The following is a 27,041-nucleotide window of genomic DNA, read 5'->3' as shown; positions in this document are numbered from 1 at the left end:
CCAGACGAATGAGGTTAATATCGGGGTTTGTTCACACCTCAAAAAACAAATCTGACGGTGTTGATTTAAACCCACATCTGGCCACATTGCACACATCAGTCATTAACCCCAAGGCGATACTTCGCCAAAACACTAATTTATATCCAATCTACAAAAAAGCCTTAATATAAAAATGTTTACCTCTGATAATCTACAAACTGCAAAACATGTTTTTAATTTCCTTTTTTTTTTTTTTTGTTTGTTTCATAATTGAATCAAACAATTAATCAATTCAAATTCAAAATAGGTGCTAATTAATTCCCGGAAAGTTCAATTATAATATTAACCATCCTATTAAAAGCAATTACGGGAACAAAGAACAACACGCATGGAGGCAAGGAAATGACAGTGTCTGGACAAAGGAAGGAGTGTCACGCCTCCTCAGCGACATGACAGATATCACTCTCCTCCAGGAAGCACATTGTCTGCCGGAGCGGCCGCCTCCTGCACCGCCGCCTGACAAAGAGCACAGCAGAGAAGAAAACCCTCGCCGGCTCCATTTGCTGCTTTATCAGTGCGGCTGTATGTTTGCTGCGTGAGTCAAGTAGCTTTTATGGCATCTGTGCTGCTGGTGCTGATAATATCACTCATGCCGCTAACCGTCCACATAATGCGCCCGGGATCCTTTTTTTCTTCTTCTTTTTTCCAACCTACATTTGTGGATTTATCTAGTTTCATGTGTCCTACAGGCCACTTCTTCCTCCTTTTGCTAGATTTTTGTTTCAATTTAGCTGTTTTTCAGTTAAAAGAAGAATCAATTTGCTGCTAATTGACTTTCCCAGTTAAAGGAAGGTCTAGTTTCCTGTTCTTAATCTGGATTTGTTGCATTCCAGCCAGTTTTTCTAATGATATCAAACAATTAAGCAAATCTGATTACAGCTTTTGGTTGCGTTTGCACTCTTTTGCAGGGCTGCAATGTTGCACACTTGGATTTGTAGACCGGATCTGAAACATAAATCGTCTGCGGCGCGGACAGGACATAAATAGAGAAACGGGGAACTTGCTCAGGGGACTGACAATAAAATAAGAGACAAACGAACGGACATGGTGATTTATAGAATGAGTGTGATAAGCAATGCTCGGATAGAAACAACTGTCTGGAGATTCGGAGTGCTCCGAAATGTCCTAATTGGCCCTCTGGAGGATGGAGCAATACCTGCCCCGCACTGAGGGAGGAGAGGCGCTGGATCTTAACGAGATAATGATCGTCTCAGTAGTTTGGGTGTATCGTCCAAAAAGTGACTGCATCATTAAAAAGATGTTTTAAATGACATTTCTAAAAAAAAAAAAAATGAAAACACAGTAGCGCCCAGACATTTTCAAGAGTATTAGTGCAAGAAGCAAAGGACAAGCTCAGTAATTAAATCTAAAAATACCATAGTAAGATTAATGACCACTTAGCTTATGAGTACGGACAGCTAATGCCGATGTGCGCGGCTCGAGGGCAGGCGGCCGAAAAATATACATTCTTGATCAGCGGCCGTGATTGAAGGTCTCGGACGGAACGGCTCAAAAAGTAGAGGTGTGGCATTCTGAGGGGCTCTCAGCACGCGGCAGTCATTGCAGTTATTAGACTCAGGCAGGGTGACAGATAACTGGAATTAGTGTTGCTGGTAGGTGAGCGTGTTCCCCTCAGCTGATGAGAAAGCGGGAGCCGAGAGGAGAGCGGAGGAGGAAGAGCAGGTTCCAGACTGACAGCGGCTCGGCTCTCATTCACAACAGTACAATCACACACAATCACGGCCCCAATTGCTACCTACAGATTGAAAAAGAACTTGATGGAAGACTCTCCGGATGAAGGATTGTGCCGAGCAGAGGAAGCTGGGCTCTTAATGCCCGGAGAAGAAGGGGGGCTCTGATGAGGGCGATGCATACGCAGGACAGAAGGAACGAGGTTGATCCAATTGAGCAAAACAGACTGATGGAGGACGGCCGGGGACGCGCGGTCACATCCAGACCGGCGCGCCGACTTGGAGGTATAATAAACGAAGCCATTAGTTCTTAGCCTGTGGCCCGAGGCCGCGCCGCTCAGGGGAGAACCGGCTTTCATTAGCGATGCTGGGTTCAGGGATGTTGTGGAACAAATTTCCTCCTGTTGCTCTTTTGAAGTTTTCATTTATCATAAAAAAAAAGTATTCTGCGCCGCAATGAAACGGCGGCAGACTTCAAGGGGACTGGAATAAAGGCAAGATTTGACCCCATCAAATATCTCATTCTACTTATTGTATAGGCTGTTTAAATCCTTCTCGGCTTTCAATGAAGATCACCTAAGCATTAAACTGTGACTCTGCGCTGATGGGGTAACATTTTGTCTATAGGTTTTATGAGCGGTATTGCAGCCTGGAGGTGACGGCTTGGCGCTGCATCGTCTCTGCGAATATGTTAATGAATTCTCATTTCCAAGTGTCTCCGCTAACACACGGCGTGAAACAAAACACAGGCGGAGCGTCCTTGGAATGTATGCCGGCGTTATCGCCGTGACCTCTGTGAATTACCACTGTGAAGTGAATAAAAGCACAGCGACATGTATCTGCAGAACGCAAGTGGAGGAGTTCTCATAGAAAGCGATCTGAAACGTGAAGTCTCGTCACTGAGTCAGCCTGCCCCCGGGCGGTTTCTCTCTCGCTACGAGAACACACATTAAAACACTTCTATTTTTTTCTACTGCTCAAACACAGGAGGGTCCAGTCGCTGTAAAAATGATGTATGATTGAGATCATCTTCACTGAGTGGCTGAGAAAGCTTTTTGGATTGTAGTCAAAAGTATAGAGAATACTTTACAGGCGGGCGCAAATATGAGTTATCGCAAGACACATTTTCACACTTGGTTCAATTTCAAAAACGAAAATGAAAAAAACAGGAAGTATTTTACCACCTGATGGATTTTGGGAAGCATTGAAGCAGAAATAAAAATACAAACACAAACTCTAACTAATTGATCCTGCTGGCAGGAATTCAGCGGCATTATACTTGCAAACATTCAGGCTGCTATTCAAAGCCCGGTGACCGGGGTCACATGTATTTGCCAGAGAGGAAATGTGAGGGGATGATATCTCCCCCCGGGTTTGACCTGCGCAGGACCTCCAGATGCAGCTCCGTTTTAGCGAGGCTTCTCCGACACACTCAACAGCCCAAAGAGTGAATAACAGCGGAGATAAGTGCGGCTGTGTTGTAAATACCGAGGTGTGCAGGGGTTCAGAGTGCAGGGCTGTAAATCTGTTGCTTCCACTTAAATCTGAACTCCTGAAGCTGTTGAGCTATAGGTTCAGCCTGGAAACCAGAAACTGAATTCATTTTTATTAAAAAAAAATTAAAAAAAAATCTCTATTTGCAGTCTTTTTCTTTGTGAAATTATTTGAATAAAATCTCATAAAATATATTTTGGGGAACTTGAATTTCTTGAATAACAGTGATGCTGCTTCTTCTCCCTCTGCTGCTAATCTGGTTCCAACACATTTGATTCCATCCTTTTTTGCAAAGATTTTATTTCCGCTTCTCACATTATGTGTGGGAAACATTTAGGTTATTCTGTATGTCACCTTCCTGCAGCGAGCATATGCACCATATCGCTCGAGTTGGACAGAAAAAGCGCATCTCGCAGGAAAGTTCAGGGCTCGGAGGCTGCAGAAAGTCTCTGTTGAGACTCAGGGTACGGCCGCTTCACTCCGCCAGGCCAAATATTTGCTGCCCGCACTAATATCTCCAATGACAGCCAACATCTTGGCTTTGTTCACTTCGTTTGTGCTACATCAGGAGCTATTAGCTGCTGATGCTGCCGCTCGTTTTATTGCTTTCCTACAGACCTGCTTTTGGACAATGTTACGGCTCCGTTCTTGGCACCACATTCGGCTTATATGAGGTTACTGTCTATAAGCTGCGACTGTATTGGCATAATTTGGAATGAAGCTCTTTTAATGATCTCCGGTCCTTCTGTTTTTTTTTAACGGTGAGAATCTGCAGACACGCATGTCTCAGGATTTACTTGAAGTGAGCATTAAGCAGTAGAGCAATGAAGGTTCACTGTACTGAATATTGCGGCGCGGACTCATCCCTTTAGTAATTTCGTTTAAATAACTTCATACTCCATGACATCAGTGAGCACTGTTTTTGTTTTTAATCTCAAAGTAAAATACGATTTTCTAACACTGAATAAAGAAACTAAAGGTTATTAGTTTCCTCACAGCACGGTGGTTAAATAAATCTCATAAGCAAACAATGCAATGCCGCAATGCTAAATTTAAAAATAAAAGTTATGTCTGTGCATTTTCAAGCTTGTCTATTTTTATTGATTAAAATTTAATGGCAGTGTAGATTCTAAGCCTCGACTCAAATTCTCTTCCCAAGTGCGGCGGTCAATGTTTTCCTTCTCCACTGTGGCCTCCTATTGATAAGAGGCAGTGCAGCATGTTGAGAAGAGGTCATTTTAAAGTTACAATTAACCTAACCGCTAGCATGGGCTCGGATTGTGGGAGGAAGCCGAAGTGCAGAGAGTGAAAAAAAACCCACGCATGCACAGGGACCTTTCGCTTCTTTAATAAGCGAGTGTGCACGAGCATCGAAACTGTTTGACAGGTGCTTTTATCGCACATCACTGTCTTAAAGCAGCAGAAGCAGACTGCCGACCATCTTAAAGCAAGTATTGAATCGCTGGCGCTGCATTTTCATTTATCCACTTTTCTGATCCAGTGCTTTGTTCCTCATCTCCAGATGGGACTTTTCACATGGAAGCAGGCAAAGCAGCGCTGCTGGATTCAAATGAAAAGTGTCAGAATCAAGTGAGGATCGGTGACATGGAGCAAACACCACAGCTCCAGATGTCTGGACTAAAACCAATACTTTGAATGATCTTGTATGTTGTCATTGATTTTGCTGTACAGCTCCGGGGTCTGAAACACAATGCTGACGAAGCAGGACACCGAAAAGCTTTAAAAGCATCAAATCACATCAGATTTGTCCTTTTTTTTTTTTTACCTTGATGCAGATGGTGTTGTCACATGACTATTCTTGTGTGTTGTGAACATTTGTGCATTTATAAAGTCATTTGCATTCCTCATCGGGCTTCTGGAACCTCCTCCGCCCAAACGTGTGGCATTCGGTCAACAGTCTAATGTGGCTGCTTCGAGACAGCTGCTGTCCGCTCGGCCCAGAAACTCTGTGGTTTTCAGATGTCGGATCAAACTGGTTGTATTGAACAATCACTGATGATTCCACCTAATAAACTACTGGTATTATAGATATTGTAATAGGTCAGTGGACTGGTTGGGCTTTCTGCCTTGAAATCAGGGACAGGACTGATGATTCTGCTTCTGATCTATAGCTGAATTAATTATCCAGTTCCCATGTTCCATGGAAGTTAATATTTTTTTCAGTTCAAATGCAGATTTCCAGAACTGAAAAATGCCATTATAGAACATTCTTCAGTGCAAAGCGATTAGCGCCACAGTTATGACTGTGAGAGTCTGTGACTTTCTGCATGTCACAAATTAGAAGCATCCAACCAGCACAAAAAAGCTTTTATGTATCCCAACAGTCATTAATATGTCTGTATATGCTTCAGTTCGTGTGACTCTGTATTCCCAGCAACATTATGATCATCAATGAAATTGCAAATGTTATACTGGTGAATTCACTTTGAGAATGAACGTTTTAACAGAAGCTAAAGTCCAAAGTAATAGAAGAAAACCCATCCCGTGGATTCCATCTGTCACCTGAACAATAAAAGCTCTCCGAGCTTCCACCCGATTCCCTCCAGCCACAAAACAAGAGTTATAGTGTAACATGAACTTTCATCTCTGACACCGAGGTGGTGCAGGTCTTACCGAGGAGCGTGATGATGCAGCCCAGAATAGCCAGGAGGGCGCCGGTGCTGAGGCCGGTCGCCGTGTAAGCCACGGCTCCACAGGACAGAGCCACGCCGTCCGAGTCGCAGTCGCACACGCGCACCAGGAGCGTGTTGGTGCTGCTGAGGGCGGGACTTCCGCTGTCCACAATCAGCACGGGCAGCCGATACACCGGCTGCTGCCGCCTCCTGAAGCCGTCCCGCTTTGTCAGTATGGACGCCGTGTTGTCTGTGGGAAAAATAAAAAGTAGCAGAGGGATATCAGCATCAAACTTGGAGGAAGGAGCCGTGGAAGCTGTATTTAATTTGCATGTTAAGTTTGTTGGCTTTAAAAAAAAATACTGAACTGCAAGTATATGACTAGCATGAGGCTTAACTTCTCTTCCATAATGATTACTGTTCACCGGGAGTGCGGTCGGAAATGATTTTTACAGTATTAAGGCAGGAATGCCAACAGATGGTGTCATTAACACAATTCATTATATGACACACTGTGGCGTCTCTCCCTGATCTTGACCACCTGTTGGCTAATAACAGCCCCGGCCCGATGGTAAAATCTTATATGAAATCTGAGCGTACGAGGGAGATAGAGGCAGTCGGAGGGAGAACAATGCGCCATTACTGCGGCTAAAAAAAGCAATTTCATGACAACCATATCAATAGACTGAAATGCACTTTCAAACTGAGCAGTCACGATTGAAATGCAGATTTCTCCTTGAAGGACAAGTCCTTTGTTTGTCACAGTGATATTCAGATTGCTTTCAGAAGTCAAAGAACAAGGTAACAAAATGAATATAAAGAGGGGTTCACTTGTTAAAGCCGCATTAGTAAAATCAGGGGGAAAAAAAATACACTGCTGTTGATGAGGAAAAACACACCTTGTTGGTAAAAACCATGACACCATGAAGGGACATAAAAAAATGAAAGTTAAAGAAACCTGCTCTGGTACAGTTTTATGAGGCTATATGTGCTTAAGGGACATCTCTGTGCAGCAAGGTACACATAAAGTGGACTTAAGAGCCTGGGTCAAGTCCAAAAGCTCTTCATCACAAACAAACAAACAAACAAGCACCAAGTGTTCAGTAGCAACACCGAACATCACACAGAGTTTTAACATTTTCATGCGCATACTTTCTTCTGCGGGTTGTGAATGTGAACCGTAGCGACTAAAGCAGTTCATCATGTAACATGCGACATGGCCGCCGACCTGAGCTCTCACACAGTACACTCATATAACACATCACCTTACAGAGTGAATCAGCTCTGCAGTGTTCCAGCGCAGCAGGGGATTCGTGTGAGTGAGTTCTGATGGAGTCAGCCACAATTCTCATGTGTCTTTAAAGCTATATGTAAATTAACACTTAAATTTTCCTATAGGGGAAGGTAATTTTTTTTCTTCCTTCACCCGCCCACTCATTTGCGTGTAGGTGGTTAGCAAGCCACTACGGCACAAAGGCAGTTTTCAACTCGCAAGATGAGGTTGAAGTTATTCCATGGCATCGTGTGAAGACCTTTCACCCAGCAGAACAGAGGTTAGACGGCGTTATCCGACGCAGCCGTTTGTTTTGCATTAAAGATTTAATGAGAGATTGAGGGGAGCGCTGCGGTGGTGGAGTTATGGTTTCACTCGGCGGTGTTCGGGCGTGCTGGAGGGCGCCGGTCGCTCTCTGCGTTGCTTCCTGAGTCGGGCTGCAGATTGTGGATTGTGGTCAGACGGCGGGGGGGGAACGGACAGAGAGCCGCAGTGAGCAATGGCTGAAGTGTCGATTGCACCGCTGCCAGGTTCAATTCGGAGGAAGTGAGCAGCAAATAGAGCGTACCCTCACTTGACCAACTGCTTTTACAGACTCTGAAGGCCACCGGTGATTTTCTCAGGGGAGCTTTTTTTGATTTAAAGTTTTGACGAAGGGGCAGACATTCAGGACAAGTTAAAAGTGTGAACTAATGTAATTTAATTTCTTAATACGTCCAAATTTTCAACTTCATGTCACTCGGGAAGAATAATTATTGATAACATCATTAGTTTTATTAACGATAACTGGACCTTATTAAGCATCATAAAAGGAATGAGGATGATCAAGCAATAAAATTGATCGTGTTTTTGGCTAAAACAGCACATTCCAGCTATAAGCTGACCGTCTGGTTTGCAGAGGTTAAAGTGTTCGATGGTCGATCAATCAGCTTGTCACATTTTGTTGAATATAGCTGAATGCAACTCAATATGTTCTGCAAGTTAGAGACAAACTGAGAAAAGAGCAAGGAACGGCTCGTATGGTGAGATTTCAGCATCATTTTGGAAAAAGATTAGTAGACACTGAAACTGAGGTAACAACACAGAACGGCTGAAAAGCCCCGTTGCACCTTTGTTATCCCGCAGAGTGAAGTTGGGGTTTCCGGCAACAGGTGCGGCCAGGGCGAAATAGAAGCGGTGGCCGCGCAGGGGTTCGTCCTTATCCACCGCACTGATGGTCTGAATCACCTGGAGCAGACAAAGACAAGGGAAACCAGTCAGCTGGTGAACCGTCAATCGATCTCATTGGCTGAAATATCGCTGCAGAGAGATTAATGTGAGCGTGATGCTGGGATGAGCTCTTATTGTCCCTGGTGGAATTAGCTTGAGGAAAGCATTGTCATCAATGCCTTTGTATATGCATCACTTTTCACTCCATCACAGATTTATATGCACGGAGGAATAAATCTTTCTTAAAGCGCCGAGCCGCAGAGCGAGTGAAGTGGAGAAAACCAACTTGATTCTGATTGATGGAAACAATTTGTTTTATAATGTCTGGCTGTGGTTTTGTGTCATTTATCTGCTGAAGTACAGTAAGTGCTTATTTGGCAAGAGCTTGGCAACCTCTTAGAGATAAGTGTTTTCTTTTGGGATGCGATTTGTCCAAAAGCAAATTATTGTCCTGAGATTATTTTTCAGTCCTGGTGCCCAGACCACAACACTTTTGGAGTGTTCAATATTAACTTTCCAATAGTTGAACCAAGAAAAGCAGAGAAGTGTGTTTTGAGATTTCACGGTTCAGCGGTATATTATGAGCCTCTGTGAGATGTTATGTTTTGGTAAAAAATCATTTCTACCGGGGCTGCTTGGTGTTGGAGTGGTCACAGCAAACAAAAAATCAAATCAAATAATCCATATTTCCTGACTATTTTCTCCCAGTGTGACGATTTGCTCTTACAGTTAAGAAACACACATTTTAAGTTTATTTAGTCACGCCTAAATTAGCCTTATTGTTTACTGCAAGAGTAATTTTTGGCTTCATGAAATCATTTTGTGACATTTTTATGTCGTTTTCCACTGATGCTTTTATTTCTGTGTAAACATGAATGTAATCCATTAACAGCAGCATTAGTGTAAAATCCACTATCAGCTATGATAACAGGTTGAAGTTTTTCATCATTCTGCTGTCTCACATGCTTCACTAAACTTCACTAAGCTTAGAGCAGTTGTGCCGAAACCCGAGTGTTTTTCTTTAGTTTCATCTCGATTGACCAATCACAATTCATTATTTACCTTTCCTTCAGCCTGGGCCACAGGCCTCCAGTCGCTGTCATATAGCTCCTATATTAAAGTCGCTGCTCTGGCTTCCAGTTCATTTCAGGCTCCAGTTCAAAACTCTGCTGTCTTCAGAGCTTCACATGGTTAAAATCAGGTTTACGTCAAAGAGCTGCAGAAGCTTCGTGTCTCCAGGAGGACGTGGAGGACCCGGCTTTAGAGCTAGTTTACTACAGACCTGAGAGGCAATTAACATACAACTTAAAACTCTCACTTTTTTAACCTTTGGGAGTCTGTTTTTTTGTTGTTATATTTTTATCTGAGTACTGAAAAGTACTTTGTGAGACTTCTGCTGTACGATGACCTATATCTGCAACTGTTATAGGAAAATAAAAAAGCCAATAACACAATAACTTGGTAATAATGTATTCAAACATGATTGGAGAGTGCTGTAGAGTGACTGGATGACTATTCCATCCACTTCACTACACTAATTTGATAATGAAATTGCACAAAATTAGCAAAGAAGCATCTATATCTGAGATGTCAAGTCTTATTTATGCTGTTATCACATGACTAGCTGCAGATATTACATTTTAAATATACGTTTTTAAAGCCAATTCAATCAAATAGTAAATCATTAGATTTAGGAAAAAAATATTAAGACAAAAGATCAAATATCTTATTATACCACTGGCATTCCATTACGCTATGGGCTTTATTACACTGAAACAGGCCAACATTTTTACATTACCGTCACACGATACGTTACTCTCCTATATTGGCTGCGCTACATAAATAAACTTTCATTCCTTCATCTCAAGACCAATCAGGCTTCCAGGCGTTGACCACCACAAAAATAAACACGATCCCCGATTTGTCTCCTAAATGCGGTTGAAAAATAAATGCCCGCGCTACGCAGTCAGGCATTCCTACTTCATTACGGCATTCCCTACTTCATTATTACAAGTATGAAATGAGTCATGATAAGAGCTGCTCTTGCTCCAGGCGATGCCAGACAGACGTTCATATCTGTGAGTCGAACCAGCGAACGCTATTTGTTTCAGCCCACTTTATTTTGCCTCTGAACTCAGGACTAAACAAACTCTCCCTTCCCTTTATTATGCAGCCGTGTTGACAACTATAAATAAAGCCGGAAATCAAATCACCAAATAAACCAATTTATTTACACCCACCAGCATATGCTTGTAATGATTTTTCGTTTTCATACAAACATGCTATCTCAAAATCAAGTTATCTCTTCTCAGAAAAAAAAAAAAAAGGCAAATAAAAACAGAGCTTTAATTTCAGCGACAAGCTTTGGGAGGGAAATTAAAAAAAAAGGGAAAATCTCACAGAGTACACGGTGTACATGAGAAGCACATCACACACCAAGATGCCATATGGGCGACAAATGATAGCCACCATGACGGCCATCAAAGTGGGTGTTACTGCCGCAGTGTCCTTATAAATTTAGATCAAGCCTCCCGAATCCTTTGTAGACAATCTCGAAACTCAACCCTGTGACAACTCACACCCGTGGACAGGATCCAAGAGACTCTTAGAAGCAATTCACACTAAATTATCACGTCTCGCAGCCCCAAACAGCTCTGAGTCCAACATCAAGACAAAAACAAAATAAAAAAATAAAATGAAATAAAAGGGCGAGGAAGTAGAGGTAAAAAAGAAAAAAAACCCCCAATGATCCATCAGTGCCGAGACATGGATTATCAGTTGTCAGCTGTGATTAAATGCTGCCGGTTACAAGCTGTCAGGTATTAGGGGTTTGTGTAGGTGGCAAACGACGTTCTGCCAATTATTAAAACTGGCAGGCAGGGTGAAAATTCATGAATATTTTACTTTTTCTTAACAAAATTAAAACAGTTGCTTTTTTTTCATCAGCTCCAGTAACCACAGAGCGCTTTCCTTTTTTCCTTCCCTGTTTACTTCTGAGCACTGCAAGCGCAAGGGGGAATTCGTATGCGGAGGAGAAATGCTAAAAAGGTTATCTCTTCCATTTGAAGAACATTTGGGATATCTGTACGTGCGGGCTGGAGTGATGTTTGTGTCAGCCGGCGGATCAGTGACAGGTAGACGCGCCGAAACATGCAGCGTGTGCATGCTCGGCTGCATATCACCAAAGCTGCCATTGATCCGGGGATCATAATAACTCACATGCCTCTCACTCTGTTATGGAAATTTCACATCTGATAGAAACCTTTCGCTGTGGCTCCTACAGCGACAATGAATCCTATACACAATTTGAACCCTTTGATGTAGCCCGAGTATTGCAGATGGATTTGGAGCTTATCTCGCGAAAGGTTTCCATTCCTCACCGCCGAGCAAAAAGGCCTGTAAATCATCCTTAAATCAAACACTTTGTAATGTATAATGCCTTTCATTAGTGTGGCTCTGATGCACGGCGTTCCAGAGAACCTTTGCTGGGGGAATCCTCTAATGGGCTGAGCAGGAGACATGAGGAGAGAGGCATGGATGTAGACATAAATTCTGGCTGGGAGACATTAACGGCAGCAGCCGACTGGTGCCTGTCACGAGGCGCGGCTGAGGAGCCCTATGAATCAAGGAATTAAAGGGTTTTTCTGAATTTGCACAGGGCTGCGTGTCTGATCAAAAAGGATATTAGGAGGACAAAGATGTGTCTGTTTTGCTGCTTCGGTGGAGGAGGAGTACATTGTGTAAACTAAATCAGAGGCGCCGGCTCCTTTGGTGAAAGTGCAGCTTCCGCCGCAGCTCAAATTTCCGCCAAATTATCTGGAAAAAATATGCAAATTCATGTGCATTTCCAGTCACTCCCCAGGCACGCCAGTCAAAGCTCAAAGGATGGAAAGCCATACGAGAACTTAATGGATATATGGGATTCATGTGAGGAAGGTTTTACGCCTGCTGCTGATTCAGGCCTCCACAGCCGAAGCTCCAGTGGATGTTTTTGTTGTTTGTGCCTCGTAATGAATTCACTAAATCTGCTTCACTTTGTCACGTTTTGTTGGTACCCAGGCGTCGTTCTCTTCATCCCAGTCAAGTGGAGTCTGCTGATTTGGCAGAGTTTCAGCTCCTTTCTTTGGTGTTCTGACGATCTCCGTGAGAAACCGGAAAACATGTAAAGAAAGACACGAACAGAAACTAAAGAACGACGTTCTGCTGTTCGACATTTCAAGTTAAGGATTTTTAGGTGAGTGGATTTGGGGAGCTGAATCGAGGATGCATCATGTTTTTAGGAACACTCACCACCGGCATCATGGGAAATGCAGGATTTCAATGTGTTTTGGAGCTTGACTAACAAAAGAGACCAAAAGTCAGGATATTCCAGTCACCGCTGTTTCAATTCCACTACTCGTCTTTTAATAAATCTCAAGTGAGCTTCTCCGCTGTGTGGAGGGAAAACCGCAAACGGCTGGAGAGAAACTCTTTAAAAAGAAATACGGTTTTCCATGTGGATTTATTTTCATGCAGCCTTGAACAACTGCTAACTACACAGTTGTCTGGAAAACAATCCCACCAGCGATGACGGCATTTGTTCCAACATGGCTAACGAGTGAAAATGGACACAAAAAGATTACACAGAATAAAAAAAAAAAAAAAAAAAAAGACCTGAAAAAGTTCCACAAACTCGCAAAGTCAAAGTGAAGCATCTGTTTTATGAGGATTTTCTTCAGTGTTAAACGTAATCTACAGGGCTCAGGCAATTATCAGCAGTACAGATGACACCTGAGTACAAGCAACACCTTTCAGTAGCAAAAGGAAACGCACGATTTAATGATGCTCAGCCACTCTTCATCATGCGGATGCACTCATTGATGAATGGTGAAGTGCACGACAGTTTATTCAGTAAAGGTGGGGTGAGTTTCACACAGTCAACTTCATGTCAGTGTAGGAGGTGAACATGGTAATTATTTAATCTATACTTGGATCGTACACCTGAAACAAAATGATAACTGGTTACAGCCGATTTAGTTCACTAATTATCAAAATTATGAAAGCAATATTCAAACAGATATTATGAATCTGCTGCACCACAGAGGAAATATGCAAACTAACACACCTAAGCCAAAACAATTCAAGAATCGTCATAATTCTTGTGTTTAAAAAATGCTCTCCATTCTGGGGAACTGATGCAGAAAAGAAGGTACTGCACTGACATCAAAGTAATCCAAATGATGGCCATCCCTTGATATGAGCTTCAGCGAATATTAAAAAAAAAAAAAAAAAAAAACTTCTCTCTTTAGTCCAAAGCCAAATTCTGTGTCTGGACTTTCCCTGATTGAAGCCTCCAGTCTTTGGAGTGTAGTTATTTGGATTCAGCCTTCCCCAGACATCGCACCACCTGGATGATTGAGCTGAACCTTCACAGCCTCAACCCTGACTGTTCGCACAGACACTCGCAGTAATTCCACAAATAACACCCTGCCAGCTAAAACGTGTCTGTTCTCGCCGGCGCGCGGTTCAAACAATCAGGATTTAATCCTCCTCGACGGCAGAAGTACGTTAGCGAACTACATCGGCCATAATTCAGTGCGACTGTGACACGGAGCATCTGCGCTGCTTTGTTCGGCCGCTGACTCAGACTCCGACTGAGGAAACCGTCTGAAACGGAGCTCCTGTAATGAGCAGAGTAAACTCAGCCAATGCAGCACGGACAGACTGAGAGGAGAGAGAGAAAAAAAAAGAAAAGCAAATCCAAGCGTTAACGAGCTTGAATCGTACGTTTCCTTTCTGACACCGGCAAAACAAACACCGCACATCTTTTTGAAACCGTTTTTTTTTTGTTTTGTTTTTTGTTCCTCCCTCATGAGTCCTGTTTTAAGTGTTATACAGTCTCAAAAGTGTAATTATCAGATTCTGAGGGCAGTATGAGTGGATTTACAGCCAGGAGTCTTTCATTTAAGCCTCATAAAGCCCCGCTGGCGGATGAGTCATACAATAGGATCAAGCCAGCCACTTCAAAGTTGAACTAAGAGTATAAATAAGCATGGCATCAAATAGGTGGCACCGGTTGCCGTGGCAACGTGACAGCTGTCACCAGGGGTTGTGTTGATGAAGAAAGTGGTGGGCCCGCTGTTTTCACACCCTTCACTCTGTGCGCCGCTCCGCCGCGACTTCCCATGACACCGACGCCCAAAACATCACCCGCGTGTGACGCCCAGAACTCTGGCCGCCGCCGCCACGTCGACAGCCCCCCCCCCCCCGACCGCTCACACCTCCGAGAACCGCTGCCTCGCACTCGCCAAACAACTTAAATACGTCTCGCTCGCAATCAACTCAACAAATGTCATCTTTCCATCTCTTGCCTGCCCGCTCATTCCGAGCCGTTTGCAGGGACTCGTCTCGTCACGCGCCTGTTTGTCGGCGCGATGCTGACAGGTTGAAACCGCCGAGGCTGAAGTCCTCTCCCGGCGAGATCGGAGATTAAAATGTGCTCCACGTTGGGTCTTTTTATAGAACCGACAGTATTGCTGCCACGCGCTAATGTTTTCCACGTCCCCGGCGCTTTCACATATTTGATTTCAATCTTCAACCTAGTTGCAACACCTATAACAAACTGATAATTTGGACGGTGACAGGAGGCGTGAAGACGTCTTCTGCTGTCTGATGATTGATGCGACAGCTGAGACTGTGCACCAATTAGGAAATGGTACATAAGATAGCTTTAATCGGATGAGAGAGAGGAAAAGAGAAAAGCTCTTGACCAAGAGTTTTCACAGTTTGGCACGAGGGCGTTGGGAGGAATTGGACCGTCGCCCGGAACCCTGCCGGCGCTGCCGCATTAAAATTAATTACCAATTAAAAATACTTGACTTTTTCACTTTGTGCTGACAAGTTTTCAACGTGGCAAATTGTTGTCAATGAACGGACAATTATCAGCAAAGAAAATATGTTGAGATGATCTCAGCCCCGTTTCAAAAAGAAAAAAGGATCGTTTGTTTTATCACGGAGATTAAAGCCTTGTGCTGAAAGTCTTTCTTACATCTCTTTTCATTTTTGGTTAGGGTGAAAAGGTTTAATCATCCAGGTCCTCTAACACTAAAAGAAGTACTTAACCTTGCTAATAAATTACAAGTGCATGGGAAATTTCTGTTTTCAAAGGTGACGGCCCCGAACTCCAGAGAAGAGCAGGTGTGAAGCCACGTCCAAGCAGAAGCTACCAGAAACGGACAAAAAGGCTCTGAGACGAAGAACAGAAGCTCCAGCAGCTATTTTCACTGCAGGAATTAAAAGAAACAAACTCAATCTCAAGTTTTCCCGAGAGGTTTTCTTGAAGAGAAACCCTTATAATCCCATGAACATTGTGTCAGCAGAGGCATGCGGCGGTACCTGGAGGACTCTAATAGATTCGGCTGACCTTCAAAAATAGGTCCTGGATATAATAATCTTTGTGTGAAAATGATTAAAATAATCGTGTTGCTGGAGTTTTCTCAGGCTGCAGAGCGATGCAGTGACAAGAAATCCCACCTGGAAGTCGGAATACCTTCAGTTCTAACCTACTGTGGCACATGCACAGTTCAAAAACAACTTATCAGAGTGTGTGTGTGTGTGTGGGACGGATAGAGGTAAATTAATTTGGAGTGTGTGAAAACAAACATACACAGGATGGGGTCACACAAACTGCACAAAGAAAAACATGAAGAGATGACGCAAAATAGTTCCTATTTGTCTCTCAGATGTACTGATGAACTGAAGAAAGTGACTTTCACACCGAGTTCAAGAGTCTGTGTCTTCAGGAAGCTCTGCAGCTGGAAACTGTAAATTACAATCATTATCCGTCACCGAATGCGACTGCGGCATGTTCCCGTCTCCGTCCGCGTTATTTCACATGCTACGGAGTGAAAGCCTCCAATCACCGGCGCCCGTCGTGCATCGGTCTCCGGGGGACGCTGCGGCGGCGGCGGCGGCGGGAGGGGCAGGGAGCAGATTGGGGGCAGCGGCGTGCCAAGCCCACTCATGTATGTAATGGTTACACTGAACTGATACAACGTGACCCCCCCCCAACCCCCACACAACTCCTCGCTCTCCCCGCTGCCCCCGCCCCTTCCACCCCATCATAATATCAATTAATATTATGGCAGAAGACAGACGCACCGATGATCCGTAACAAGTGGCATCTCTGGAGAGAGCTGGTGCCACGAGACGGCCTTAATTAGGCCTGAAAAATGGCAGGTTATTCCATCCTTGCACTCCCTGTTAATCTGTGCTACAGAGCCGCCGAGTCAAGCCCGGCCTCGACCGGCAAATGTTATCGTTTCATCTCCGTCGCGGCTGCGAATAAGCCAATGGGCGTGACAGCCAGGCGGTGGGCAGCCGGAGACTTTCGAACAAAGCTTAACGGGGAAAGCGGGCGCCGTTAGCGCAGCCAACTGTTCCCTGCTAACACCGGACGCACACACACACACACACGCACGTACACACACAACAGGAGCTCTTTAATTAATTAGGAATCACGGAGGTGCTGGAGCACACGTCTGGCGGGGCGGACGTCCGCCCCGGCCCGTGTGCTAACAGACAGCCGACACCTAGTTGTAATTCAAACTGTGTGTTCGCATTCAAATGTCAACCGCTCGCCTTCCCTTTGCTCTGTATGTGTTTTTGGGTGTAAATTTCATCATGAAATTTCCATTTTTTGCCTGCCTTCATTATTCAGTCTGAAGGTGCAATCCCTCCGGTGCTCTTCAGCGTTGCCTAACAGAAGGGCTGTATTTGAATGGGGATTGAATAGAAATTGGAATTAGCGAAAAAAAAAAAAAAAAAAAAATGAAAACAAGCTCCTCTTGTCTCTAGTAGTGATTTCCTCTAACAATAAGGTGACAGGGAGGACAAAACAACATCATCAAAATTCATCCAAACACTTGAGGTGAGGCAGGGATGTAAATATTCTGTTGATTTTCTACTTTTGGTGAGGAGAAGTAAGAAATCATATGTTAAAATAGAATCTGTAACACCGTATTTCACACATTGTAAACAACAATAATTATAAATGCCTTTGTCGAGAAGTTCTCTTGAAATAACACATGAGATTCCCTTATTTAACTGATTTAAAAACATGTATAATGAAGATATACAAACTTTCTAAACATTTCCATTGTGAGAAAAACCCCAAAACAAATTTGGTATTTTAACTTTCACATTCATGTGAGAGCTGGCAGCCTTACTCGACTTGGATACAATTATTTGATGAGTTTTATCAGTCTGGCAGCGAAGTAGTTTTAATCATTGTGAGAGCGAAATAGATTTTATTCTCCCCAGCAATAAAAATAATTCAGAAGAAGGGGGGATGGTGTGACCAGAGGAGGGGCAGATTCCTCCCATCGCCTCTGGTTTGTGTCTTGTTGACCTAACAAGAAAACTGTAAATCCACTCTATCATTGTTAGCCATGTGTGCAGATTTGACTGTTTTAACAGACTTTTGCTGCATAATGTGCACAGAGACTTAAATCTTCTCTGTTTTGGATAAAATTTCACACTGTGCTTGATTTTTTTTTAAATTTTGAACAACATTATAGTTTTTGACACAACTTAACCACGGTAAAAGAACAGTGACTTGAATTTCATTTGATTTGATTTGCATACAGAACAGAATCAGATGAGTTTAAATTTGCTTGCTAATTGCTAATATGCAAAAAGGAAAAAAAAACTGTTTATTTGGATGTTTCCATGGATATAAATTAATTCAACAATCAAAAACGCAAATACACATGACCACAAAACTGACTGTGGTCTTCTTATACCTTTCTTTTTTCATATTTTGTGCTCAGAGTCTCTCAATATTTAAAGGTGCATTAAGGAGTTTGCACGTTTTATGCGAAACGGCGGCCCCTGCAGGCCTTGGGCGTAACTGCAGCTTAATGAAAAGCTCGTGTCTGTGGCTTGCGTCTACGGAAGAGGGGAACTCCTTCCTCGCTCTTTTAGCAGCGCTCGAGTAAAATCTAAGTGTCTTTTGCCTGGTGGGGTCTGTGCTGGAGTTGTGGCAGTGCTAGAAGCCGGTCTTTTCTTACTTTCTGGAAGCTCCATCCTCAATACTGCTCGGATGCTGCTCGTTAAGCATCTGGCGGAGTAATGGCGGACAAAACGAAACTTAAGGACAGCGGGAGCGTGCATTACGTCAAATCATCTCAAATTCTCAGCAAAAAAATTCTGTTGCCGGACCGGCACTGCAACTTTCAAGTGACAATTTAACGCTGTTAGCGGTTCTTAAATGAATACATCAGAGCACATTGTACACACCATTGAACATTTCTAACATATTTATGGTGGAAAATAAGTATTTTTAAAGTTGAAAAACTCCTTAATGCACCTTTAATTCTGGATAGTTTTAATACTTTTTTTTTTTTTTTAATCTTTTAGAATATTTGCTGTTACTCCGGGTCTAACTGTCTTGTTTTCGTTCCTCATGACTGATGAGTCACAAACTTTCCAACAAACTGGGTGAAAAGAAGCAGCATGTGTACGTTCTGCACAGTGGAGAAAACATCCCGCTGCTGTCAGGTTGCAAAACAAAAGTGTAGGCATTTCCTCGCCCAACCTCACATCCACCCTGCTTTATATGTCGGGAGCGTCTCGACTATTCAAATGTTTAAAACCGCCTCCGAGCTACGGCGGCTCATTCTGACTGCGCCGCTTAAGGACCGTGCCGACGGAATTTGAATGCGTGGCGTGAAGCGGCAGGATGGACGAGGACCGGGGGCGTCCGTCACCGGCAGCCCCTCGCTCCCAGCTACACCTTGGGGGGGGGGGGGGGGGGGGGGAAGCTCACAGCTCAGCCATCGCTGGCATTGAGTAAGCAATCTGTCTGCTTCAGCTGAGTAATTACAGATCTGCTGTACCTTTTCCTGCTGATGATGCTGTCACGGGCAATCGCTGCTGCTGTGTCCTGGGGGCTGCCGTGATTGTCGGGGAATGACTTTGTTTCAGTCTCTGTGCCATAATTTATCAGCCGCCGGTGGGTAAGAAGTGTACAAATTATCTCCTGGATTTGAATGTTGAGATATTGACAGGTGATAGATAGACGCTTGCGTTGCTCTAAATTTGATATCAATAAGCGGCAACAATCGCGCGAGGATAAGTGGCGGGATCATTAACCAAAAATAGACATCCAGCCATGGTAGAATGGATTCTTCAATAATGATGGCAACTAGTGTAGAGGCAGTGATCACTCCAGAAAATGTTCTGGCCCGAGGGATAAAACCTCCACAATTAGGAAGTAGCTCCCACATATATACATGTATATATACGTACACTCTGCACACTTAGTTGCAGGTGTTGTAAGTTTAAAAATAAATGCAGCAACAACATGAAATCCATGTAACCTCCCTGAAAATGAGACCGGCTCTGTGGTCAAGCATTGTGCACACAAAGAGAAAAAAAACAAAAAACGAGCACACACGGACATGAAATATCGTCCTTCGTTCCCACAAATGAAATCATTTGCTATTTTTGTTCACCCTCCAGTGGGCACGCTGAAAAACAGCTCCGAAATATGAATGCAAATAACGTATTTAAAAGGGGCCTAATAGGCATTTCCAATACAATGCATCATTCTGATCAATTGTACTTATTCAGGTCTGCACGCCTCTTTTACCCTTCGTCTCTGATTGTATTTTCCAAATGCCAAGAGCAGACGAATCGCCGCCACAGACACACAAGTCATTTAGCGGCAGTGAGGCCACCTACTAAGCAGGGGGAGAACGCGGCGCTGGGGTTCGGCCTCCTTCCCTCCCTCTGCTCCCGGACTGAATCTCCCAGCTCGGAAATCCTTCCTGGTCACCTTTGCATGAGGTTGGGAAGCGTTTTCTGCCCCGCTGTGCTTAGCGGCCATTATCTAATTACAGCGGGATTCAGACCAGCGTCAGAACCGACGCAGAACTCAGCTTGAGAGACGACATTAGCAGCGATATTACAGTGGATTAAGACCACAGGCAGAGTCAAGCACCGCCATTAATTTTAGTGTGCTCTGGCAGCACGGACTGAAATAACACGTGCAAAACCAGCCGTTAAATCTTAAGGAAGAGTCTCATACTAATGATGCCGATTCCGTGGACTGACCTCGAGCTGTGAAGTGGATACTATGTGTGCACAGTAGACTCGTTTTAAGGAACAAGCGAGAGTTTTAATGGCTTTGAGAGTCAGCAGGACGCCTTTGTGAGTCAAACTTCAAGCGAACGTGGAGAATGAGGGGGGAAAGAGAAAGGAAGCCTGGACCAACAGCAGAAATGCCTCTCTGTCTTACCTGGCCCGGCATGGCGTTCTCACACAGGAGTGTTTCGTAGTCGATGGCGAAAACCGGAGCGTTATCGTTGATGTCCTGGACGGTGACGAGAGCGACGCCGCGCCCGATTTGAGTCGGGTCCTCTGAAAGAGAGACAGGGAGAGAAGAGAGAGCCCGATGATTCCTGCAAACTTTCCCTTTTAAACGCTCTAATTCGGCTCTAACTCTGCGTTCAAGCACTCGGCCAAATTATAGAATATTGATCTTTCTCATGTGTTTTAATTAATCACAACGGAGAAGGAAGAAAGTGCTGCTGTAATGAAATATGTAGTGAGCTTCCAACAGCTGGTGTCCTCACACTCTGCTGTGGATCAGCCAGAGTGATTAGACTCGGTGCGGGCTTGTTGTCTGGGAAGGCAGTGTGTGTGTGTGTGTGCGTGTGTGTGTGTGTGTGTGTGTGTGAGCCATCTTGCGCAGACAGCCTCGCGCCTCTGTCGGCCTGACACACACTGATGGCTAAATGGCTGCGTCTGAGTGCAGGATGATGATTTAGCCTGGCGTCGCCGCGATGCGGACACAGATGACGCCCTGACATTCGGGGGCCCGGCTGATTTGATGGTGATAAAAAGGACGCGTGGCGCTCGGGGCCACAGACTTGTTGTCATTGGCGCGGCGCGATGAAATGAGAGCGACTGCAGCTCAAATGCACAGCATCCGTCAACCAGGGAGTCCAGGCACCCCGTTCGGTTACAAAGAACCCATTTACTATAAATACTGTCATAACACGGCGCAGGGCAGCGGATTTTGCGGCCAGTGCATGAAGTCGAAGATGTTTTCGGCTAAAAACAGCGGCCAAGCGTCAGTACGTGTCGGGAGCCAGCACCTCTCATGCATGAGGGACCGCCGTGACATTTCGTATGGCTATTATTATATGCTGCCTTCTCTTTGTTGCTATATCAGGCAGGCGCTCACGCTCGGGAATCAACCAAGTAGTGCATCTGTGTGCCGTTAGATGTAAATAAAAACACATCTTTGAAGCAAGGACAAAAAAAAAAAGGTTTCGAGACAAAAAAACTTTTTTTTTTTTTTTTTTTCCTCTGCACACAACACTCAGTCTGAAGATGTGAGAGGAGAGGAAGTGCCAGGCTGACAGGCTGGTTGTCTTTTTTAACTTATACTGATGTGACGCAGCTGTCTACAGTGCTCAGCAGATAGTGCACTGATGATGGTTGTCCAACGTGTTTGCATGATGGTGGAGGAATGATAGGAATCCGAGGCGGAGCGAGAGAAAGCGAGAGAGAGAGAGAGAGAGAGAGAGAGAGAGAGAGAGAGAGAGAGAGAGAGAGAGAGAGAGAGAGAGAGAGAGAGAGCGAAAAAAAGGTGTTCATGTCCTTGGAGCCATTGACAGATGAACAAAAAGGCACGCGGCACTTCTTCACATCGCATTAACATTGTTCACCCGTGGGTGAGATCGCATGCCCTTAGTCAGCATCTCGTCCCCGTGGCTCAGGGAGACATGGAGGTCAAAACGACCGTCCCGCGTGTGAATTAACATTCCCCGACAGCCCTGCAACCACCCCAACAACTCCGTCTGCAGCACAAAGAGCTGAGGGACATTATGAAGCGGATAACAGGAGGACGGAGAGGATCTAAGATTTCGCAGCAAGTTAACTGACAGTTTGCCAAGCCTGAGGGGTATATTTTTACATTTCTTTAACTTCAAATGGAGGTAGACAAAAGCAGCGAGTGTGTATGTGTGTGTATGTGTGTGTGTGTGTTACAGTATACTAGAAAAAAGTGCTTTGTTCCAACATGACCTCTTTTGACTGTGACTTTCTCAGATAGAAGGAATGTTTTCTCAGGTTATGAGTGAAAGGTAGAACTATGTGTACATTGCATTGTGTTTATTAGTTCAGTCTTGGTCTGACCACATTAGCGCACCTCAACACGTGCAGTAAACCACAAACTGGGTCACGTTACGGGTTGCAGCGCTGCGATTGGACAGTTGGTGCTAAAGTCTGGTTTGTGAGCGTTCTGCTGGGAGTAAACTCACGGCTCTCGATGGCGAAGATGGTGAGGTTATGGACTGAGTTGGCTTCTCGGTCCAGAGGCTTGGCGGTACTGATGACCCCACTCAGAGCGTCCACGTTGAAGAAGCGCTCCAAGTCCGTGTTCCTGTCAATGGAGAATCTGGGTACACACACACACACACACACACACACAAACAACACACTTTTAGAAATTCCTTTGTGGATGGTGGTATTCATTTTTGTGTTTCTCATACTTGTAAGTATAAAGGTGTCTTTTCTTTTCTTACAGCTAAAGAATCACAAGAAACTGGCTTGACAAACTCCGAATCACACGTGTTGTTTTCCAATCTGCCTCTGAAAAGTACTAATGACCAACTCGAACCTTCAAACTGCTTTGAATTCAGAACCGAGGCACCAATTTTTAGCTTTATAGCAGAAGTGAAACAAAACCCTATTAAATTTTTATAACAACGGAAACTGCCTGCGTGTCCCTCAGCAGACAACACTGATCAAACCCTTTCAATACACACCAACTCCTATTTCTTGGTAAAATTACAACTTCAATTAGCTTGCATCCAAAGGGTATTATTGCAGTGTAATTTGACTCTTGTGGCTGCATTAGTTCCACAATAATTTTAATTTCAACAGATGTAGTGAAATATATTGCAGACAGTGATAACACTCACAGGAGCAAAAAGAAGCAATTTAGAGCAACAATAGTGCAGTAATTTGATTTTCTGATTAAGATTACTAACAATCCTAACAGGCCGAGCATGAACGCCATGCAATATTCATTCAATTAATGCAAAGCAGGTGGGGATCTCGGGAGTGACACTGCACAGATTGACGACGGGAGCGCTTGTTTTGAGTCGCAAAATGCCACGGCACGCGTGTCGAGCCTTGACCCTCCTGCAGGAATGCCCTTCTCTTGTTCAAGATGGCATTTCGCTTTCTGCGAATGCTGCAGTCCTCGACCCTCCCGCCATATGGCGCCGGCGCCGTGACAGCCACACAGGGACTTTCGAGAGGTTTACGGAATCTGTTTGTAGATGATGTGGAGTGCTCGGATGGATCACTCTCTTTGTTTGGATCTACGCAAAGCTCGCCTCCTCCGCGACAAACAAACTCATTTTAAGCTGCGTTGGTAAAAGATGGGAAATGCTGTGAAAATGCAAAATTTTTCTCTCCGAAAACAAAAGTAACAAAACATGAGCCACTTTTCACATATTTTTATGTCACTTCAGTAGTTAAGAGCAGCTTTCTGATGAGTTTTGCTTTCATTTTCACATTCAAACACAAACATCTGTATTTTTTACTCTCGTTCTCTAAAAAAACGCTTTTTTGTTTTATACTCAGCAGGTGAAAAGACGTCTGCAGCAAAACAACGTTCCAAGTCCCAGGAGAATGTGACATTCTGGGGGAAAACTGTGTTGTTAAGCATCCATCTACTCGAACATGTGCAGAAGAACTGACGACTCCGGCCTCGGTGCTCACATGCAGTAGCAGCGTTTCACTAAAATTCAGTTTTCCCCGTTTCCATGGAGACAGAGTCAGTGCATTTTCAAAAAGTTGCGCTTTCAGTGACTCCAAGCACTGTTGTCGAGTAAATAGACCCTGAAAACACAATGAAAGTCTTCAGTTTTCACTCACTTGTCTAATTCTCAGAAGCTATAAGAAAGAACCGAGGCTTCACATCTAAATGAATTGGCCTTAGATGGGTTGAGGATGCTTCAAAGCAATATTTTGCATAAGGAAGGGGAATTAAAATCACCTTTAGTGCCAATTTCAGGGAATATTTCTCGATTTTATTTGGGTGAAGGCATTTAATCAGTCCTTCATCATTAAAGTACATCTGTACATCTGTTACTTAAATCCTTAGAGCACTCTTACAAATTGGATGGAACAGTAAATGTTGTGCATAGTGTGATTAAATGATATTTGGGAACTAAATTGTGGCCAAAATCACTCAGGTTTAATCATTCTCTGATTTGAATAAACTTTACTGAATATCTATGAAAGACCGCCTCCACATTACAGTGGGAATTATAACAGATTTCATTTATCCATTTCACCTCGAGAGGGTATTGCCGGTAAAATAACAGCGTAGCACTGTGCATATAATCCATAAAAAACACAATTCCAGATGTCTTCCTGTCACTTTAAAGCCAAACAATTACAGCTGCATGAGAATTTACTTTAACATCGTCTAAAATTTTTTTTAATAAGCTGCTAGAAAATGCAATGAAAGCCAGAACATCATGCCTCATTCTATTTTATTTTTACCTTTATTCATTTATAGATGTTTAAAGTGAAGTTTGTTTGTGACGTTTGACCACCCAAAGTAACACTTCCCAATGGGATGTGTGTTTATTTAACGGTTCAGTTCAAGTAAAGACTGCGACAGGTTTTTTCAACCTTCTTTGAGACATATATATGTGGTACCAGGTGTATAAAAAGCTCATTGGTACCTGATGGCGTTGTTGGAGGTGTCTGGGTCGTGAGCGGAAACCCTCCCGATGGAGGTTCCCACTTTGGCGTCCTCCGAGACGACCAGCTCGCTGAGCGCTTTGGAAAAGACGGGCGGCTCGTTCACGTCTTCCACCGTCACCTTGACGGATGTGGTGTCACTGAATGAGCCCAAGCTCAAGAAGTTGGAGTCAATATTCCTATTTGTGGCTTCGATTCTCAGAGAAAAGCTGCTCTTTGTCTCGAAGTCTAAGGGCTGCAGAAGAGAGACAAAAGAAAGAAATAAGACATTAGAGAAATCTTGTTGTTGTTTTTTTTCGTTCAAATGAAAGCGGCTGCACTCAGGAAATGTAAAGACTACACCACTGTGGCAACTCTATACTTCAGCCGGTTAGAAGAAAGAACCAGTCCACATGTATGTGAATGTGTGAAGCATTCATACAGCTCTCAGGTATTGATCACAATTAGAGATGGAGCCTCTAAACACCAATTAGAATTTTACATGCGGTCAGACTGGAAGTAATTGGGTGATGGATTATAGTTACTTTGTGCTGTGAAAGCAATAATATTGATTTCAAGAAAAGCACACAACATGGTGAGAAGCATTGTTAGACGACTGCTTTTTAGAACATGTTTGGCTTCTTGAACCCTCCTTCTGCAACATGTAATGTACGTACTGCAAGACAACATCGATTCCGCACGCCGCCTCTCTCCCATGTCGTAATTGTGTGAGTCTGGAGCAAACAAAGGATCAAATCGGTCCGTCTGACAGGCGGTGCTTGTAGCCAACGAGGACTCCACCTCTTCCACTTTAGAGTGTCAGCGATTAACTGTCACATCCATGTGGCCTGCAGAGACCATTTCAAGTCTGGCGAAACCCTGAAATGTGAAGCGTCAGCCACGAGGCCTGGCGCACGCAAAAATGAGGTAAGAATGTGCAACAAATGAATAAAGTGGCTTTTTTTCCTTCTTTTTTACATTTGAAGCCGCAGAAGGCAGGTCTAACATACAAACAAAGCACATGAGAGCGTCTGTTCTGCCCCGCGTCACTCCGCTTCACCCCTCCAACCAAACAGCGCCTTAAAACACACACGCCGGGCCTGAAGTACAACATCAAGGTTGTCGGCTGCTGTAATTAACTGGGAAGCTCACGTCTGTTCCACGCAGCTACTTCTGTTCCACTCGGAGGTAAGAAACAACAGGAAAGCGCCAAGCTGAGCAGAAAAGAAGCTGAGAGGAAAGACATGGAATAACCACACAATTCTTGTTTGTGCACAGCCGCTGTTTCATGGTAGTTAACCATGACTGGAATTTAGATCAAAGTAGGAAAAAAAGTTCTTAAAGAATAGAAGATCCAAACCTGGATCCTGCTTCCTTTTTTTTAGGCTTTATACAGAATGAGATTGTCAGAGTTATATCTGTGCACATCAAGGTAAACCTGCTGCATTTTATTCCCGGTGAATTCAAATTACTCTGAATATTTTACTCAAGAACAAAGTTTCGAGTCATCCTACCCGATTCACGATTAAGATTTAAATCATTACGCATGATAAAAGACGTTGTTATTATTATGTGTTGTTTTATCTCCCGAAGTGTCGCCTAATGCGTCCTGACAGCGGCAGCCTGCCTGTACACCGAGCGCCTTTCATTCCTAATAACGACATTATATTTAAAAATGAGTCACTTTATAGTTTCAACTTCAACAAATCCTCGGTAAGTCAATGAAACAGCTGGGCGCTGCTGTTGTTTTTTTTTTTTAGGAAATGTGAGTCAAACAGGCGTAAATATTGCATTGCAGTGAAACTATTTCAGGCCCGGTTTTAATGCACATTGAGGGAATCTTGCAGCTCTGCTCTGAGGATGTGGTTCTCACCGAAAATAAAGCACAGCGCTCGTGCCCATCTCTGTAAGTAGCGTCGTCCAGTGCACTCGCTCAGCTCATTAACG

The 27,041-nt window shown here is 43.9% G+C and overlaps 1 protein-coding gene across 1 annotated transcript in view; it reads right to left on the bottom strand.

The window, feature by feature from the left end:
• LOC115394367 (cadherin-7) overlaps positions 1-27,041 on the bottom strand; it is a 101,422-nt gene that overhangs the window by 4,914 nt on the left and 69,467 nt on the right. The window contains exons 7-11 of the mRNA XM_030099672.1: positions 25,094-25,350; positions 22,652-22,785; positions 20,620-20,741; positions 8,240-8,357; positions 5,859-6,107 (exon numbers count right to left, since the gene is read on the bottom strand). Of these exons, the coding sequence (XP_029955532.1) occupies positions 5,859-6,107; positions 8,240-8,357; positions 20,620-20,741; positions 22,652-22,785; positions 25,094-25,350 (880 nt within the window). The remainder of the gene's footprint in view (positions 1-5,858; positions 6,108-8,239; positions 8,358-20,619; positions 20,742-22,651; positions 22,786-25,093; positions 25,351-27,041) is intronic.

This window comes from Salarias fasciatus, chromosome 9, assembly GCF_902148845.1.
Source record: "Salarias fasciatus chromosome 9, fSalaFa1.1, whole genome shotgun sequence".
Lineage (NCBI taxonomy): Eukaryota > Metazoa > Chordata > Actinopteri > Blenniiformes > Blenniidae > Salarias > Salarias fasciatus.
Note: the sequence above shows the minus strand (reverse complement) of the source record. Positions and strands in the feature narration are given on the sequence as shown.